Source organism: Acanthochromis polyacanthus, chromosome 22, assembly GCF_021347895.1.
Source record: "Acanthochromis polyacanthus isolate Apoly-LR-REF ecotype Palm Island chromosome 22, KAUST_Apoly_ChrSc, whole genome shotgun sequence".
In the NCBI taxonomy this organism is placed as follows: Eukaryota; Metazoa; Chordata; class Actinopteri; family Pomacentridae; genus Acanthochromis; species Acanthochromis polyacanthus.
Window position 1 is genome coordinate 5,060,069 of NC_067134.1, and position 16,270 is coordinate 5,076,338.

The 16,270-nt window shown below is 39.9% G+C and overlaps 4 protein-coding genes across 25 annotated transcripts in view; 2 read left to right on the top strand and 2 right to left on the bottom strand.

Moving 5' to 3' along the window:
- The window catches only part of LOC110972485 (zinc finger protein OZF-like), a 657,596-nt gene that overhangs the window by 440,760 nt on the left and 200,566 nt on the right, over nucleotides 1–16,270 (top strand). For 3 of the 21 annotated variants that reach the window (XM_051942982.1, XM_051942985.1, XM_051942981.1), the window contains exon 5: nucleotides 11,392–11,831. The exons of 17 other annotated variants lie outside the window; for them this stretch is intronic. Coding sequence is in view for 1 of the 4 variants with exons in the window: in XM_051942981.1 (XP_051798941.1) it covers nucleotides 11,428–11,831 (404 nt within the window). In the remaining 3 variants the exon portion in view is untranslated. Of the gene's footprint in view, nucleotides 1–11,391; nucleotides 11,832–14,158; nucleotides 16,017–16,270 lie in introns of those variants that run through there. One more of the 21 variants, XM_051942984.1, reaches the window with a different exon arrangement.
- LOC127532017 (uncharacterized) lies at nucleotides 754–4,815 on the top strand. 2 transcript variants are annotated; one of them, XM_051943025.1, is made up of 5 exons: nucleotides 754–956; nucleotides 1,500–1,602; nucleotides 2,114–2,849; nucleotides 3,557–3,775; nucleotides 4,266–4,815. In XM_051943025.1, exons 2-5 carry the CDS (start codon nucleotides 1,503–1,505, stop codon nucleotides 4,471–4,473), a joined length of 1,263 nt encoding a protein of 420 aa, XP_051798985.1. In that variant the 5' UTR covers nucleotides 754–956; nucleotides 1,500–1,502; the 3' UTR covers nucleotides 4,474–4,815. The 2 variants fall into 2 exon arrangements, with proteins under 2 accessions (XP_051798985.1, XP_051798986.1); XM_051943026.1 differs by lacking the exon at nucleotides 754–956 and having other exon boundaries at nucleotides 973–1,602.
- On the bottom strand, nucleotides 5,127–6,262 carry LOC127532044 (G2/M phase-specific E3 ubiquitin-protein ligase-like; the record flags this gene model as incomplete). Its single annotated transcript, XM_051943061.1, is given in 4 exon segments — nucleotides 5,127–5,581; nucleotides 5,715–5,775; nucleotides 5,778–5,886; nucleotides 6,053–6,262. Coding segments are annotated over 4 exon segments (645 nt in total), but the record flags the coding sequence as incomplete, so codon positions are not given.
- Nucleotides 6,336–9,753, bottom strand: LOC110963878 (uncharacterized). The gene is made up of 9 exons (XM_051943033.1): nucleotides 9,366–9,753; nucleotides 8,524–8,647; nucleotides 8,266–8,387; nucleotides 7,846–8,155; nucleotides 7,629–7,720; nucleotides 7,203–7,250; nucleotides 6,910–6,977; nucleotides 6,737–6,829; nucleotides 6,336–6,637 (listed from the first exon to the last, which is right to left on the bottom strand). Exons 2-9 carry the CDS (start codon nucleotides 8,639–8,641, stop codon nucleotides 6,415–6,417), a joined length of 1,074 nt encoding a protein of 357 aa, XP_051798993.1. The 5' UTR covers nucleotides 8,642–8,647; nucleotides 9,366–9,753; the 3' UTR covers nucleotides 6,336–6,414.

Below are 16,270 nucleotides of genomic sequence, written 5' to 3' on the forward strand. Positions count from 1 at the left end.
CAAAGTTAAAGGCCAACATATGACCCAAACATGACATGGATTTAGTGCCACTTTGAACTAAGATGATCTCTTCTGTTAAACAAACCGTTGATTGTGAATCTTTTTCCAGATATGAAGCTGCTCCTTCCAGGTCCACAGACAGTAAACAAAACAAAGCTCTCTGTAAAAACCCTCAGAATGTTGAATAGAATAAATGTGGACAGTTTCATGACTGTATAAGAGAAAATTTCTGGATCATTTTGTGTCTCATTTGTGTCATTATGTGTTTTGTTTTGGTCAGTTTACGTCTTTCTGTCTGGTTTTAAACAGTTCGCATCTTTTCATGTTATTTTTTTGTTCCATTTTGGTAATTTTGTGCCTTAATTTTGACCATTTTGTGGTTCATTTTGGTCATTTTGAGTGTTTTTAAGTTTGTTTCTGTTTAAAATTGTTCATTTTGTTAGTTCTTTTGGTCAGTTCACGTCTATTTCATCATTCTGTGACTCAGTGGCCATTTCTGTTTCAGTTTTCATCTCATTTTTGCTCTGAATTGCTCATTTTATCTCTCATTTTAGTCATTTTCCATCACTTTAAGGTTGCTTTTGTTCAATTTTGTATCTAATTGGATAATTTTGTGCATTTCCTACGGTGGCCGAGACCCGCCATCGCTGCAAATAAAAAAAAACGCTGCAAACAAAAAGAAACCACTCTGCAAATAAAAAAGAAACACTGCAAACAAAAAGAAACCACGCTGCAAATAAAAGAAACGCTGCAAATAAAAAGAAACACTGCTGCAAATAAAAGCAACGCTGCAAACAAAAACAAACGCGGCTGCAAATAAAAACAAACGCTGCAAATAAAAAAAGCCACAACGGAAGTGCATTACGGGGGATTATTTTTGCCGATACACCGGTGTGAGAAGAAGACGACGACGAAGAAACAAGAACAGGAATACGACTTGGAAAACGAACGAGAAAGTAAGTGAAAATGTTAGTGTTTAATGTCACAACGTCTAGTTTTTTATGTGTTATCTGGTTAGGCCATATAGCCCCAGGTTTGAAGTTGAACTGGAGGATGCCGGTGTGTTGTTAGCTTCGGCTAACGAGAGGACAATCGAGTTTGGTAACTTTACTCCAATATGCAGCAAGACACAGTTACATGTACCACCGCACGCTCTCACTCCAGAACAGTGTCTACCCCAGACAAACACACAGATTCGGTCCTGGCTAGATTTGCGCCCCGGGCGAACCATCCTTTGCCGCCGGCGCCTGTCCGCCCGAGCGGACAGAATGAATGAGTCCGGAAAGAAAACAACTGACGGCCACATTGTTCCGGCAGCTTATTACTGTTGTTGTTGTTGTTTTTATCATTAATAATCATGCTAACAATAATCTAAGGCGTGGGTAACAATAGTTATTTGGATGAATGTGAAGTTGAAGCTGTATGAGGTGGCCCGGGACTTTTGAGAAAGTACCCGATTGAATCTTAAACTTTACTGTCTTTGCTTTGTCATTTACCAGGTTATGTTTTGTCCATTCTGTGGGGTGAACCTTCCATCCGTCCTGGTATATTGTGGCTCATGCTGTAGAAATGTCAGTTTCCTAAGGAGTCTTCAAGATGAAGGTACATTTTTTTCCTGACAGTTAATGAGGTTCTTAAGCATGATGGATTGCAGTTTTTTTTTCAGAGAATATACTGTCTGTTAGTCATGAATATACCACTTCATAGGTTGAAATCCATAAGAGGCATGTAGAATACAATGAATTTGAAGACGTGAAAAATTAAGAAAGCATCTTAGTCTTGTAGGCTACTGATCCCTGTAAAAATCTCTTACTCAAGTAACTTATTTCCTTACTGACAATTATAATACTTGTGTGAAAGTAATCAGTCCTATGCAACAATTTTGAATGTTTTGCACTGTGCTACTTTAATATGAAGACATTTTCAATTAATTAATTTTAACGAGTGCATTGAATAGCTTGATTCCTCAATAACTCTAATCACTAACTACCATGTCACCACACATGATAATCTAAACAATCTTATTTATTCACCTCTCTGTAAAAATTGAAAACATTTATTATGCAGTTCATCATTTAGCCTCTAATTAAGTGTCCTCCTTTCTAACCCTCAGGTCCTGAAGCTACTTCAGTGGATGAACTTATCCAAAATTATTTCATGGAGGGCCATAGTTATGAAATAATAGTCGACTTACTGAAAACCAAACACAACATATCAGTCAGTCTTCGCAGTCTAGAAAGAAGACTAAAAGATGCAGGCCTGACCAGAAGGATCAACTACACTCCAATTGCTACTGTGCGGGCAGCTATTTCCGAGGAGCTAAAGGGATCAGGCCAGCTTTTAGGGTATAGAGCAATGTGGCAGATTCTGAAACAAAAACACTCTTTTGTCGTCAGACGAGACGATGTGATGCGCCTAATGGCAGAGCTGGATCCGTGTGGAACAGAGAATCGCAGCAGACGTAAATTTGTTCGAAGGGCATATCATTCAATGGGACCAAACGAAACCTGGCACATTGATGGATATGATAAATTAAAACCTTTTGGAATTGCCATAAGTGGTTGCATTGATGGCTTCTCCAGAAAAATTATGTGGCTGAATTGTGGAAAGACCAACAACAACCCTTCAGTAATTGCTCAATACTATATCAACTGTGTAGTTGAGCATGGAGTTTTTCCAAAGCGGCTCCGCACAGATTGCGGCACTGAAAATGGAATAATGGCTGCCCTTCACTGTACCTTGAGATCAGAGCATACAGACGAGTTTGCAGGAGCTAAAAGCCACATGTATGGCACTTCAACATCCAACCAGCGGATTGAAAGCTGGTGGTCCTACTTCCGGAAACAAAGGTTTTTGTTGCTTTTAATTCATTTATGTTTTACTTGACCCTAGATTTCTGTATTTGCTGTATGCATTTATTATATGCCTGCGGTGCATAGCACAGAAGGCATATATTACTATCAAACCTAAACCTAAATAGATGCACACAGACACACAAGCACACAAAAACACATCCACAAGGACACACACAATTACACACATGCGTGCATCCACACACACACACACACACACACACACACACACACACACACACACACACACACACACACACACACACACACACACACACACACACACTCATCCATGTAAAGAAGCACACAGACTCAAACACACACACAAGACACAAACAGACGCACAGCTTACACAAACACATCCACAAAGACACGCGCACAGAGACAAACACACAGTCCCACCAACACAGAAATAAGACACAGAGAGACATGCAACAAACACCATCACCCTCATCAACACACCACCATGAGCATGAAGACAGCATGGTTGTGGCGGATGCACAGAGCAGGCATATATTGCACTCTTTAGACATTTTAGTACTATTTCTCAAATCCTATGTATATTGCTGTGCTTTTTAAAGGAAAGGGTATATTGTAGTGAAATCTCCAAAAGGCATGAGTCATTAGTAAATGGACTTGCAGATCAATCTACATCTCTTTAAGAATGACCACCTGGATGAATAAAACTTGTGTTTTCTATCTAGGAGCCAATTTTGGATGGATCTGTTCAGTGACTTGAGGGAGAGGCATCTCTTCAATGGCAGCCCTGCACACACAAAGTTGGTACAATACTGCTTCCTGGGAGTCCTGCAGAAAGAGCTGGATGAATACAAGCTCTACTGGAATACTCACACCATTCGTCCTGTTCACCAATCCCGGTGCCCATCTGGTAAACCAGAGGCAATGTATCACATACCTCAAAGGTGAGTATTAATTAGTTTTCCTTATAGTATTTTCATCTTATTTATTGTAATTTATGTATTCTACCCTTCATTGCGTGAGTGTGGTGCAATGGAGCAGCTGAACAATTGAATTTCCTTCGGGATCAATAAAGTATTTACCTACCTATAAAAATACACATCCAGTCTCCAGTTTTATATTGACATATTGAACAATGTTAATTACATAAAAACTGAAATAATGTGCTCTAAAATTTGTGCACTTGAAAATATTTTTTAACATTTTGATTATTAAAAATTAAGATTCACAATAAAGTCTTCCCTCGTGTAGTGCTTTCTCTAATATTTGATACTTAGTTTAACCTAAGATCATTACTTGTCTTTGGGTCTCTGCATCCTTGTCCTCTAAGAAACTCTGGAGATAATTGGAATGACCATGAAAATAGAACTTAACAGGAAAGCTAAACTTTCTTGATGTGTTGCTCAGTGTGAACACTTCTGTACTTGCTCCTAGATTTGATGGGACCAATTGTGGCTTCCCGGCATCTGCCGAAACCCTGACTGACATTACCAGCATCATGCCAGTGCCAGCAACTCCTGGTGGGGATGAGCATGAAACTCTCTTTGGAGAACTGCAACAACAGAGTGGTCTGAGAGCTCCCTTGCAGTGGGAATCAGCTGTAGAGAACTATATCACCCTGAAAAACATGGCTGGTTTGTAAAACTTTTAGGGACATACACTGCCTGGCCAGAAAAAAGCCGCCACCCACAAAAAAAAGGTCACACACTCATTATTTTGTTGGACTGCAAAAACAAACAGGCTAACATCTTTTCCATGACCATGGGATGTGTCTTTCGACATGGTTGTTTCAGAAATGAGAAGCAACTCATTGCACCAGTTGGGGTTTGTTTGTGACAAATAAAGGCCTGGAATCCTTGAACCCTTCACATTTCTTTTTTAATGTCTTTGAATCTACCTTCTTGGCAGTGATGTTCTTCCGCTAATTCACAGTTTCTGCATTTTAACTATTGTAATAAAATATCTTTTTCATTTACACAGTGCACTTAAATGTATACATTACTCTTTATATCAGTCTTTAAAGCAGTTCTGAACATGACAGTTTTGAATTGAAAATGTGAGTTATGAAATATATAACACAAATCTGCCATGAAAAATAGACAAACTCTCACACACATCTCTCTTACTACATTTAAACTATGCAAATGAGTGAGATTGTATGTGGCAACATAAACTTTTACCACAAGTGTATATGTCTAAAAGCACCCAAAGCCAGGGGAATTTTTGATGCCAAAGTCCATGTTGGCTTTGAAGGCACTCTAAGTGTCCAAAAGAGGAAGCTTTAAAATGTTGGCACAGGTATTCGCCATTGGGAATGTTGACGTTGTACAACACAGGAATTGAAGGCGTGGCAGAGGACTCATACCAGCAGGAGGCACACATGGCACACCTAAAGCAAACATCAACACCTCCTCCAAGGTCACAGAGCTGTCATCTTCTAAAAGTAGAAAGCATTGAAATCAACTGACAGTAAATACTATCTACATCAACACTGGAACTTTTCATAATTTGTGTGTATAAAATCAGACGAGCAAATTGAGTAACCTTCACAATCAAGAAGATAGTCTGCCCAGTAAGTCATAGCTTTCTCTTTCTGAGCCCTCCTGTTGCTTCCCTGTTGACTTAGTTCAGGCTGGAACAGATTTTCCATCTCTGCAGCCGACAGCTTCACATCGGCATGACAGGTCAGGACCGTCGGATGCTGCTGCAGAGCTGTCAGAAACTGCAGACTTTCAAGTCCAGCCTTGAATCTAAAATACAATTAAAATATGCATGTGAAGTTACATGTGCATCATGTAGAAGTAAGTAAGCAAGAAAATGGGACAACAGCAACACGTTTTTTCATAATTATTTCAGTGACAACAATGAAATATGAAAACCTACCTCTCGATTGCAGTGCTGTTCCTGTGGATGATGTACCACTTCAGGTACTCCTCTACAATCTTTTTTTTTCTTCACATGACCTGACATGCCTGAAGCACCCAGCAGTCTGCAACATGGCGCTGTTCTGTACCATCAAGTCCTGAAGGGTTTCCAATGAGGGTGCATTCTGAATCTAAAAGAAGAGATAACAGAGTACCACACATTTCAAATATGAATATAAGTAATTTTAAAAAATGGTAATGCCAGAAGGATAATTTGAAAGAATGGTTTAAGTGGACAAAGCTCTCTCTTTACTCTTATTCTAGAATTTCACACCCTTCTATCAAGTGTCCTCATACCTCTTGTAGGACTTTCCCTATGTCCTCATCTGTAATGTCTCCTACAGATGCCTTGAAACTGCTCTGCCCTGAGATGTAGCTGACAAGATCCTGTGACAGAAAATTGGGACCTGGGCCACCATGTACAATGGACACAGCAATCATTTTCCCTGCTAAATAATACTCATCCTCTATGATAGCTGTCCAAGGAAATTCAGAGTACAGAAATATTTAATAAGTTTCCATATTTAAAAACACTGCATGGCTGAAATATGTTTTTTTTCCTTTTAAGACATTATACAAAACAAAACCTGTTGAATTGTAGACCAGGTAGCGGCTCTCCACAGGCCCATCAAATATGGGCCGTTTGTTCAGCTCTTTCATCAGAAGGGAGAGGAACTCTCTTTTGGACCTTCTTCATGCCTCCCTTCATTGTCAGAGAATTTCACCAGGATGTCTTTCCTTTCTGAGAATGTTGCCCTTTTAAATCCTCTGACTGCCCCATTCCAGATGTCAGAGCGACAGATGTTAAATCTGCTGACAGCTTGATGGTCAATCTCGAGTGCCAGGTTTGCAATTATCTCAGAAATTGATGGCTTGTCCACCCTGTCATCAGATAAATCATGACCATGGTACATGATAGCAGACATTTTTGACCAGGAAAAATGACAACCACAGTTGAAGTAAGCGAAACTTTTCTATTACCCTGTATCCTCTGGAATGTCATGACTGCACTCAACACTGTCTGGGTCATCCTCGTTCTCGATTACAATTGGCGCATACAGCTGAGTATATTTGCTGAGAAATTGACACACAAATTTACATTGTTGATGTTTTCATAATTGAATTACTGAATTATAGAAAGGAAAGTATAATACCTATAGCACGTAGTTTCCATCGCACCTCCTGATGTTCCTGGGCCCTCTTGTGAGTCAGAAAGTAAAACCTGAATCACAAAACGTAACAGGGATAGGACAGGTAAGTTGAAGTATTTTAAGTCATGGCTATCAGAGGGCTGATTTAGAAAGAAAAGACTATTCTAATGTACACAAACATAGATCTCAAGGTCAGTGTGACATTATTTTATGGAGTTTAAGACACTGATTGTGTGACAGTATTTTCAGACAGGGCTAAGTGTGAACAACAGACTATGTTTAGGAGTCATAATTACTGGAGCTGCTGAATCAGTGCCTGACTCTCCATCTGCAGGTTCCCACAACTGGAAGTAAAAAACAATATATCAGTGAGCACTTCAAATTTGATTGACAGAACTTGAGCTGAACAAATTTGAACATAAATATTGATTTCCATTATTGTGACTGATAGTGTGTGTGATTTGCAATGGGGGAATGATCATTCTCACATCATCACTTTCAGTGAAAAACATGACTTTGCAGGGATCTGCACTAAAGTTGTTTTCTTAAGTTTGTAAAATATGTGTAGGCCAGGACACTGCAACATTTACCGCAATTTAAAATGCTATTTTGGCATGTTTCATTGCAATAACATAGCTTCAATGTAAAATCTAGAACCATTTTCAGTTTCAGACAGAACTTGCAATATAAGCAATGTAAGACACAACATATGTAGCACTCACTAATGTATCAGCTGCATTGAATTCTTTAGACCTTGGACTCATGATGATCACCTCTGAATCCGCCGAGTTGGATTCAGAGTTGGTTTCCTGAGCTGTGAAATACAAGAACAGGTACAAGGGGATTTTAGACTACTCAGAACAACAGACAACTTTTCTTGACAAACAAATCATTTAAAAAAAGCTCTTCTTGGTTGGCAATTCTTTCACAATTACTTACAAGAGGTAAAGAAATCTTCAGCTGTACAAATGTACAGTGTGATACGTTGGTAGGCCTTTCCCAATGCCTCCTTGTACTCTTTTAGAGTGAAAGGTACTTCTGTTCCTGGTATATTAATTATCTTTGTACCGTCAGGGTAGAGCAGTACGTAGGGACCACCATGTAAATTGCTGTGGAAGGCCTTCAGTTTTTGCTCAGCAGCTCTCTGCAATTTGTCAGCATCCCACTCTGGTTGCACCAAAAGGGGAAGTACTGTTCCTCTTACAGTCTTCAGTCCACCATCTTTCAGCTGCATAAGGCCTACTGAAATCTACAGAAAAACATTGAAATGGCGACTGTTAACTAGATCAGTGACACTATAAATACTTGACAGAATGGACTGTCGGCAAATTATTAGTCTATCTCAGCAAAAAAAGTTACCTTCACAACCTTCAGGTTGTCTTTTGATGGTGCTTTTTTCTTTTTGAAATATGCTCGTCTCTCCTTCTCTTTAAGACTCCGGAAAGTCTGAAATGACTCCAGTATACTTTTTCCAGGAACCTCTGCTTCAAATAAGAGTCCAATCAATCATCAATAAGAAAGAACGGAGAGACACAGTGTTCTCTCCCATACTCAAAGTATGTAGAGTGTACATAACCTACGCCTAATTTAAAAAAGAAAGAAAGAAAGAAATATTACCCTGACTTGTGCCAGGTTTTTCATCATCAACATCACACAGGAATTTGATGTTCTTGCCACATGAACAGCAAAACACTGCTTCAGAAGCCTGCTGGTGTCCACAAAAAGGACAATACATTATGATCTGCAACAACAAAAAAAATCAAGTATCATTAGGTTGCTTTGGACTTAAATTGCATGAACATTTTAGCTGTCAGTTGTTTCCACCCGGATGTATTTTCGTTCCGGACTCACTCATTCTGTGTTTCCAGAGGTCACCATAACCCCCCCAGCCCCTGACGTACTGGGTGCTTAGCTCTGGCCCAGCGAAGAGTCGGTGCTTGCTAAGCACCAGTTTTTAGAGCCCGGGCCGGTGCTTAGTTGGTGGAAAAACAAATAACTGATGCTAAGTCAGGCACTAGCCCCGAACTAGCACTAGCACCAACTCGGTGGAAAATTGGTATATGTGAGGGCGCACGAAGGTGCCGCTCACGAGCGGGGTTAGTTCTTTTTTTTAATGAGGCCGGGGGCCGACGGGGGACTGGGGGGAGGGGGGGTCACTCGGGCGGACGGGCGCCGGCGGCAAAGGATGGTTCGCCCGGGGCGCAAATCTAGCCAGGACCGAATCTGTGTGTTTGTCTGGGGTAGACACTGTTCTGGAGTGAGAGCGTGCGGTGGTACATGTAACTGTGTCTTGCTGCATATTGGAGTAAAGTTACCAAACTCGATTGTCCTCTCGTTAGCCGAAGCTAACAACACACCGGCATCCTCCAGTTCAACTTCAAACCTGGGGCTATATGGCCTAACCAGATAACACATAAAAATTAGACGTTGTGACATTAAACACTAACATTTTCACTTACTTTCTCGTTCGTTTTCCAAGTCGTATTCCTGTTCTTGTTTCTTCTTTTACTTCTTCTTCTTCGTCGTCTTCTTCTCACACCGGTGTATCGGCAAAAATAATCCCCCGTAATGCACTTCCGTTGTGGCTTTTTTTTATTTGCAGCGTTTGTTTTTATTTGCAGCCGCGTTTGTTTTTGTTTGCAGCCTTGCTTTTATTTGCAGCAGTGTTTCTTTTTATTTGCAGCAGCGTTTCTTTTTATTTGCAACGTTTCTTTTATTTGCAGCGTGGTTTCTTTTTGTTTGCAGCGTTTCTTTTTATTTGCAGCGTGGTTTCTTTTTGTTTGCAGCGTTTTTTTATTTGCAGCGATGGCGGGTCTCGGCCACCGTACATTTCTGCATGTTCTGCCTTTTGATCTATAATACCCGAAGGAGAGGTGCACAACTCCTTCCGGGAGACCAGGTCTGGGTCCGCATGCACCCGCTATCTAAAGCATCCGATAGTTTCTCAGCTAAACTTGCGCCTAAATGGTCAGGCCCAGCTACAATAGTGAGAAAACTAGGCCCAGTCAACTACCAAGTACAGTGGAATGACCTAAACAAGAGGTTAGACACGATCAACACGGTCAATATGAAACCCTACTTTGGGGTTCAGCCTCCCTCAACCTCGGTGGGGGGGATCTGTGACATTGTCACCTAAGTGATAAAATTAAAAGAAATGAAGAACCATAAATAACATGATGAAAACAAAATGAAAGTTTTCTGGTCTTTGTGCATGATGTTCCCTGTGCTGACAAATTAATTAGGTAGGTGGGATAATAAACAATTCCAAAATAGTAATTAAAAAATGTGGTAAACAAAGGTTATATAAGGAGGATGTGGCATAGAGGAAGGGGGGGGGAGGACACGGCGTGAGCGGGAGCAACAGGAGGCTGCTGAAAGGAAAGGAGTGTTTAAAGTTAAAAAAAAAAAAGAATGATCGGAGGCCTAAGACGTTTTAATAAGCTTGGAAAAAGACTATGGAACCTGTAAAGAGCCCAGATCCTACCAGAGACGACCAGACGTACACTGCCGGCCGTCAACATCTTGACGCGGACGCCGCCCCAAGAGACAAAGGGATCCTTCACATAAGGATTATCTCCTCTGCACCCAGGATATTGGTGAGATCCACCCTTTTTGAAGCTCTTTTTTTTTCTAGTATACCAGTATTTTCTTTAACAATCAATCGCTTCTCTTTTTTTGTTGAACTTTCTTTTTTGGGTCGGATTACCGTGTTGTTGTTTTTTTGCATCGAACGGACGGAGGAAAAGCCGCCGGCGTGAGGACCTTTCGGGATATAAACTTTCTTAAAAGTGTATTTGAAGTTGACCATTTGACTGGAAACTTTGTATTTCGTTAGGGAAGGACTTTTAGTTAATTTAGAAAGCATAAAGGTTTAGTTTATATTTGTAATCTTGTGGTAATATATATTTTTTTCTATGGGGAAACTGGTTTTTTTTGGAGAAAAAGATGGAAGTAAAGAAACTTAAGAAATTTTAAAAGAGACTCCGATTGTGTTTATCGGCTGCATTACTACTGATAGTGACAATTAACTTTTATTATTTCTGAGATGAACCCCTTGGTGAAGTGACCTCTACTTGGAAAAGTTTGAGTGTTACAAATTCTGAATTATTGACATGATGAGAAAAGGAGAGAAATGTTCAGGTTTTTATCTTGAATAGTTCCTGGGATATTGTTGTTCAAACAACCTGAAATTTCATTATGCAGAAAAAAACCTGCTGAAAATGGATCGACGGTCCGTTATTAAACTAAAGCGTTTATCTCAGAAAAGATCTGATTTATCTGAACAGAAACACAACACAGACAAGGAAAAACTCTGACATGTGAAGTTATTGGGTTTGTGAATATTTTAAGAGTTTGAAGATGAAATCTGTAACCTGTAAAGCATCTATTACTGCACTGATGAAACAGGAATCATTCCTCATGTGGAGTTGTATTTCTATGACTGAGATGAAATCATTAAAACATGTTTTTCTCTTCATTTTACAGTGTTCAGAAGAAGTTACCTCTTGATGGACAATCAGGATGTTTGTGAATCTGTTCTGTGCAGCAGCAGAGAGAGAACAGCAGACAGGAGAGAAGATACTGGAGCAGTTATCATCAGTGTGTAGATATGAAGACTTTCCTTTAGAATACATGGGTGATGATGAAGATTTTCAATATCAGAGTGATTTCCTGCTGGATCTGTTCTCCCATGTGAAGGACTATGAGACTAAAACAGGTCTGAGAGTCCTTCCATCATTACAGTCAGTTTTCCAGTCAGCTCCTGCAGTCTGGTCCATAAAGCTCTCAGAGAGAAAGACCTCCATCCTCCTGGAAGTGCTGAAACTCCAATCAGAGAAGAAACCAGTGGAGCTGACAGGCTGGTCACATAAAGAGAGTGAAGTGAGGAGTTTCCTGCAGTGTCTGCTTTATATCTCACAACTCAGGTAAATGAATTCGACTTTACACCATTCAGTCTATACAAGGAGAAATCCATGAATTCTAATGTCATTGTACTGATTGAAACATTTCAGTGATATTTCTTTGTCATCAGTTTTATATTTCTACATCATGACTTTATCCACATGGGGTCATATTTCAGTTCTATTTCATCTCTGCCCAATTCAGAGGGAAACATTGTTCTCTTTCCACCACTGTATTTATTTAGCGTTTTAGTTACTTTTTGTCTTTGAATCTAAGATTTCTATACATGTATGATCAGTTTATTAAACTGGCTGTATTATAGATGAAACAAGCGAACAGGATATAAAGTGAAGTAATTTGTATCAGTTTCTAGAGGGTTCTTCCATCTCAAATCATCAGAGGTCTTCTGATTAAATATCTCCGTTTAGCTAAAACAAATTATTGAATATACATTTGTAAAATGGATTGTGTGAAATTTTAAGTTTTTATATCAAATATCTTCTGCGATCAAAGTTTTTTAAGAATGTCCTGTTGACCATCTTTCAGCAGGGTTTTCACTCAGTGAAATTTGAGGCTTCCAGAGATGTTCAGTTTTATTTCTCTTCATGTCATTGATTCAGAATCTGGAATATTGGAAAAGTAATGAAATAGTTTCTCATTTTGAGTGAGTTGAAATATGAAAACACTTAGTCATCATGAAACGTTTCATGTTTGAGCTTAAATCCTGATAATCCAGAAGTCATCTGGTGATATTTTCTCAACCACATGTAGCTGAATGTCACAATAATACAAAACTAAACACAGAATACTTTTTATTTTGAAATACTTGATCACAAAAATGAACACCAAGTTATTTTCTTTTATCTTTCATCACTGATAGAGCAGATGTGACAATTTTTACCACAAAAACAAAAATGATACAAGTAGAACAGAGTTCTGGAGTTTCAAAATGATTATTTGTAAATAACTAAGAAATTATTTTTGAATAAAAGCATCTGACATCATTTTCAAGGTCCACAAATTTATCTCAGTACATTCTCCTCCTACTTATTGCAGAGATGCTTGAAGGTAAACTCTTCATCAGTCACTCTAAACATTCATGTTTTCACACTTGAACTTTGTCAGAGTCCAGCTGTGACTTTGGTCTTGAAGTTTATTCTCAGTGGAACACAAAGCAGAGGATCCATTTTGTTCCTATCAAACACTTTCCTTCATGATGATAAATTTAGCAGTGAAGTGTTGGTCACATTAGTGGATGAGATTAGCATTAAATATATGTCCAGGGGGGTATTCCACGAAGCTGGCTTAGGTCTAAGCTTGGCTTATTTCGGTCAGCTTCGCTAACTTTAGTGAGAGTTTTGTTCCACCAACAAGGCTTAGGGCTAGCCTGGCTTGGTAACCATGGTAACTAAGCCAGAGCGACAAGCCTGGTCCGGGGCAGGCTAACAGTCAAGCTTACTTTAGCCCCATGTCAGAGAAGGTTCTGACGAGCTTCAGAAAGACGCCTGTGAACCGCATGTTACACATTAAATTCATCTTGATCTGTAATCAATGATGTTCTTGTTCGGTGACATACATTGAGACCTTTTTTAAATAACACCGGAATAACCGTGAATCAAACTATATCATATTACACTACACATTTTGTCACAGTGTGCAACTGTGGCTCAGTGGTTAGAGTGTAGTTAAGTAGATTAAATGTGGCTTCACTTTTCATTGCGCTGTGAGTTCGAATCCACTAGCGGTAAATACTTGGAAATATCTGATTTTCTTTCTTCTTTCACCCTCAAAGTGCAGTCAACACGTAACAGGAATAGGCACAGATTGTCTTAAAATAAGCAGGACACAACAGCCACAGTTTTCCATAAAGAATACCTTCCTTTTACCAGCAGTCCAATCTGATCATGATGATAATCCAAAGGTGATGCCAAATGATGAGATAACTATTTTGTGTACAAGCTCATTTGTGTCTTCTCCCTTATTTAAATGTAGGGCACAGTAGCACTATCATCTCTAATAAAAATGACATCTCCTCTATAGGCCTACATGTTTGTTTTTTTTGCATTTTCATTCAAAGTTTGAGTGTTTGATGAAACATCTCCACATGAAGTTGCCCCTTTTTTCCAAAGTATTCCTACTTTGGTTTTAGGTGTTACCTGTGTTGCTGCTTTATTCATCTAATTCATCTATGGTGGATATATATTTGTCAAATCAAGAACATGAATTAGGCCTACCAGAGTAAAAAGTGAAAACCACCATCACATTACACAAAACCAGGCTATGTTGTAGCCTCTTTCTCTCATATATATGTATATATATATATATATATATATATATGTATATGCTTATATATGTTTATACACACATAAACGATGTCTTCAATGGGTTTTGAAAAGCTTTATTTCATCAAGATTGATCTCCTCTGCGCCACAGTAGTGTGATAAACTTCAGGGTGAGGAAAAAAAAGTCATCAACCACTGCAGTTGTGGGTTATCCCTAATCAGTGTCAAAAACTTGCCCTCTGAAAATTAAATTTTCCGACGTGTGCGTGTGTACGCTCAGACTAAGTGCTTCATTAAAAAGAAAATAAACACATATGCATTTAAACGGTCGGCAATGCTTTGCCAGGCAGCGTCTCGAGCTTTATTTATCGCAACCGCGTTGCCTTTTCTTGTGATAATCTCCCTGTAGTCCTCGTACAACTCCGTGAGAAGAGAAAGGCTGAATCCCAAACCGCCCCCTACACACTATCCCTACACACTACCCCTCCGTTTGCGCGTTCCCGCGGAGGGATAGTGGACTGTTCAGTCATAGATATATACAAACACTAGGGCTGAATCCCAAACCGCCCCCTACACACTCCCCCTTCACTACCGAGTTTCACTCCAAAAGAAGTCACACTCGCAGCTGTGGAGGGCACCTATTATTGAAGGGGGAGGGTATAAATACGATCGTAAGGAATGGGACGCCCTGTCGCCTCACCGGAAAATGGAAGACGTCATCGCCATGGTAACAGAAAGACGCCTACTGTCATGGCTGTAGCGCTAGGATCGCTGCTGCTTCCAGAAGACGAAAGCGTCCCACTTTTTTTCACTCACATTTTTTCCAATCCTGTTATCTGGCATTTCAAATCCAACAAATGAATAAATGAATTCTGTCAGCTGTGTTCAAATTTTAAGGTGTCAGGGGGTGCACAATTAAATCAAACGTCAGCAGAGAAGAAGATTTGTTTCTTTTGATTTATCTTTTTACATCACTCTTTTTGTGATGTTCTGTCAGTGTGAAAAGGGCGTGGGAGAAATAATGGACGCATGTGGAACTCACATCAATATGTTTGTTTCCTCCTCCATTTCGACGTTGCACTTCCTGAAAAAGTTGTCCAGAGTGAGCATCGATGCAGACTCGCTATTTAAGGGCTGAACAGTCCACTCCCCCTCCTGCGGCTGAATCCCAAACCGCCCCCTACACACTATCCCTACACACTACCCCTCCGTTTGCGCGTTCCCGCGGAGGGTCCTCCATATTAAGGGCCGTCCCAAACCGCGTAGTGCGGAGGGAGAGTGAAGAAACCAGTGGAGCTGACAGGCTGGTCCAGCCCGATCTCACGAGGATTCGTGAAACTGTCACGTAAGTTTTAGTTTCGGTTTCGTGCGCACCAACACGATTTCGTCATGTTTTTCGTGCCGCTCACCACGAAATGCGCACCAATGTATTTTAAACGGCGGACTTTTCGTGCCACTCAGAACGTATTTCAAAAGAATGTGTATATTATATTTTAATGTAAAACCGTGGCGAATCCAACGCTATATTTTGCATGACATCGTTCCTAAACATAACCCTAACCATAACCATAACCATAACCTAACCATAAGCCGGTGGTACACTTACCAATTTGCATAGGAATTTCAAGAATGTCCGGCGGCCGGCGGCCGCAAACGCGATCACACAAGCAGTATACGCCGATGGACAGCTTAGATCGTCATGAATCCGCCGGTATAAACCACTTTCAGATGTGATTACCACAGCGAAAAACATTTCGTGGTGAGCGGCACGAAAAACATGACAAAATCGTGTTGGTGCGCACGAAACCGAAACTAAAACTTACGTGACAGTTTCACGAATCCCCGTGAGACCGGGTTTGGCTGGTCACATGAAGAGAGTGAAGTGAGGAGTTTCCTGCAGTGTCTGCCTTATATCTCACAGCTCAGGTAAATGTCAAATACTGAATATGTTAAATTATACTGTATAGATTTTCAAGAATTTTGTCTCTAAATGCAGCTCATATTAATAATGTTCTTGAAAAGAATGAATTATTCATTTACAGACTGATATAATGTAGATCCAGATGTTTCTCTGGATGTGTTGGTTTGATTCAGCATGACGTCATAACAGCTGAAAACACAATCGGACTGTTGTCATCACTCTGTCTGTGTGTTCATCCCTGATACATAATATGATGTGT

Excerpts from the sequence above, each read along its gene's own strand:
- LOC127532017 (XM_051943025.1), top strand. The coding sequence starts at position 1,503 with ATGTTTTGTCCATTCTGTGGGGTGAACCTTCCATCCGTCCTGGTATAT. Across the intron at positions 1,603-2,113 it reads AAGGAGTCTTCAAGATGAAG|GTCCTGAAGCTACTTCAGTG; the intron begins GTACATTTTTTT and ends TCTAACCCTCAG. Across the intron at positions 2,850-3,556 it reads TCCTACTTCCGGAAACAAAG|GAGCCAATTTTGGATGGATC; the intron begins GTTTTTGTTGCT and ends TTTTCTATCTAG.
- LOC110963878 (XM_051943033.1), bottom strand. The coding sequence starts at position 8,641 with ATGTATTGTCCTTTTTGTGGACACCAGCAGGCTTCTGAAGCAGTGTTT. Across the intron at positions 8,156-8,265 it reads ACAACCTGAAGGTTGTGAAG|ATTTCAGTAGGCCTTATGCA; the intron begins GTAACTTTTTTT and ends GTTTTTCTGTAG. Across the intron at positions 7,721-7,845 it reads TGAAGATTTCTTTACCTCTT|CTCAGGAAACCAACTCTGAA; the intron begins GTAAGTAATTGT and ends TGTATTTCACAG.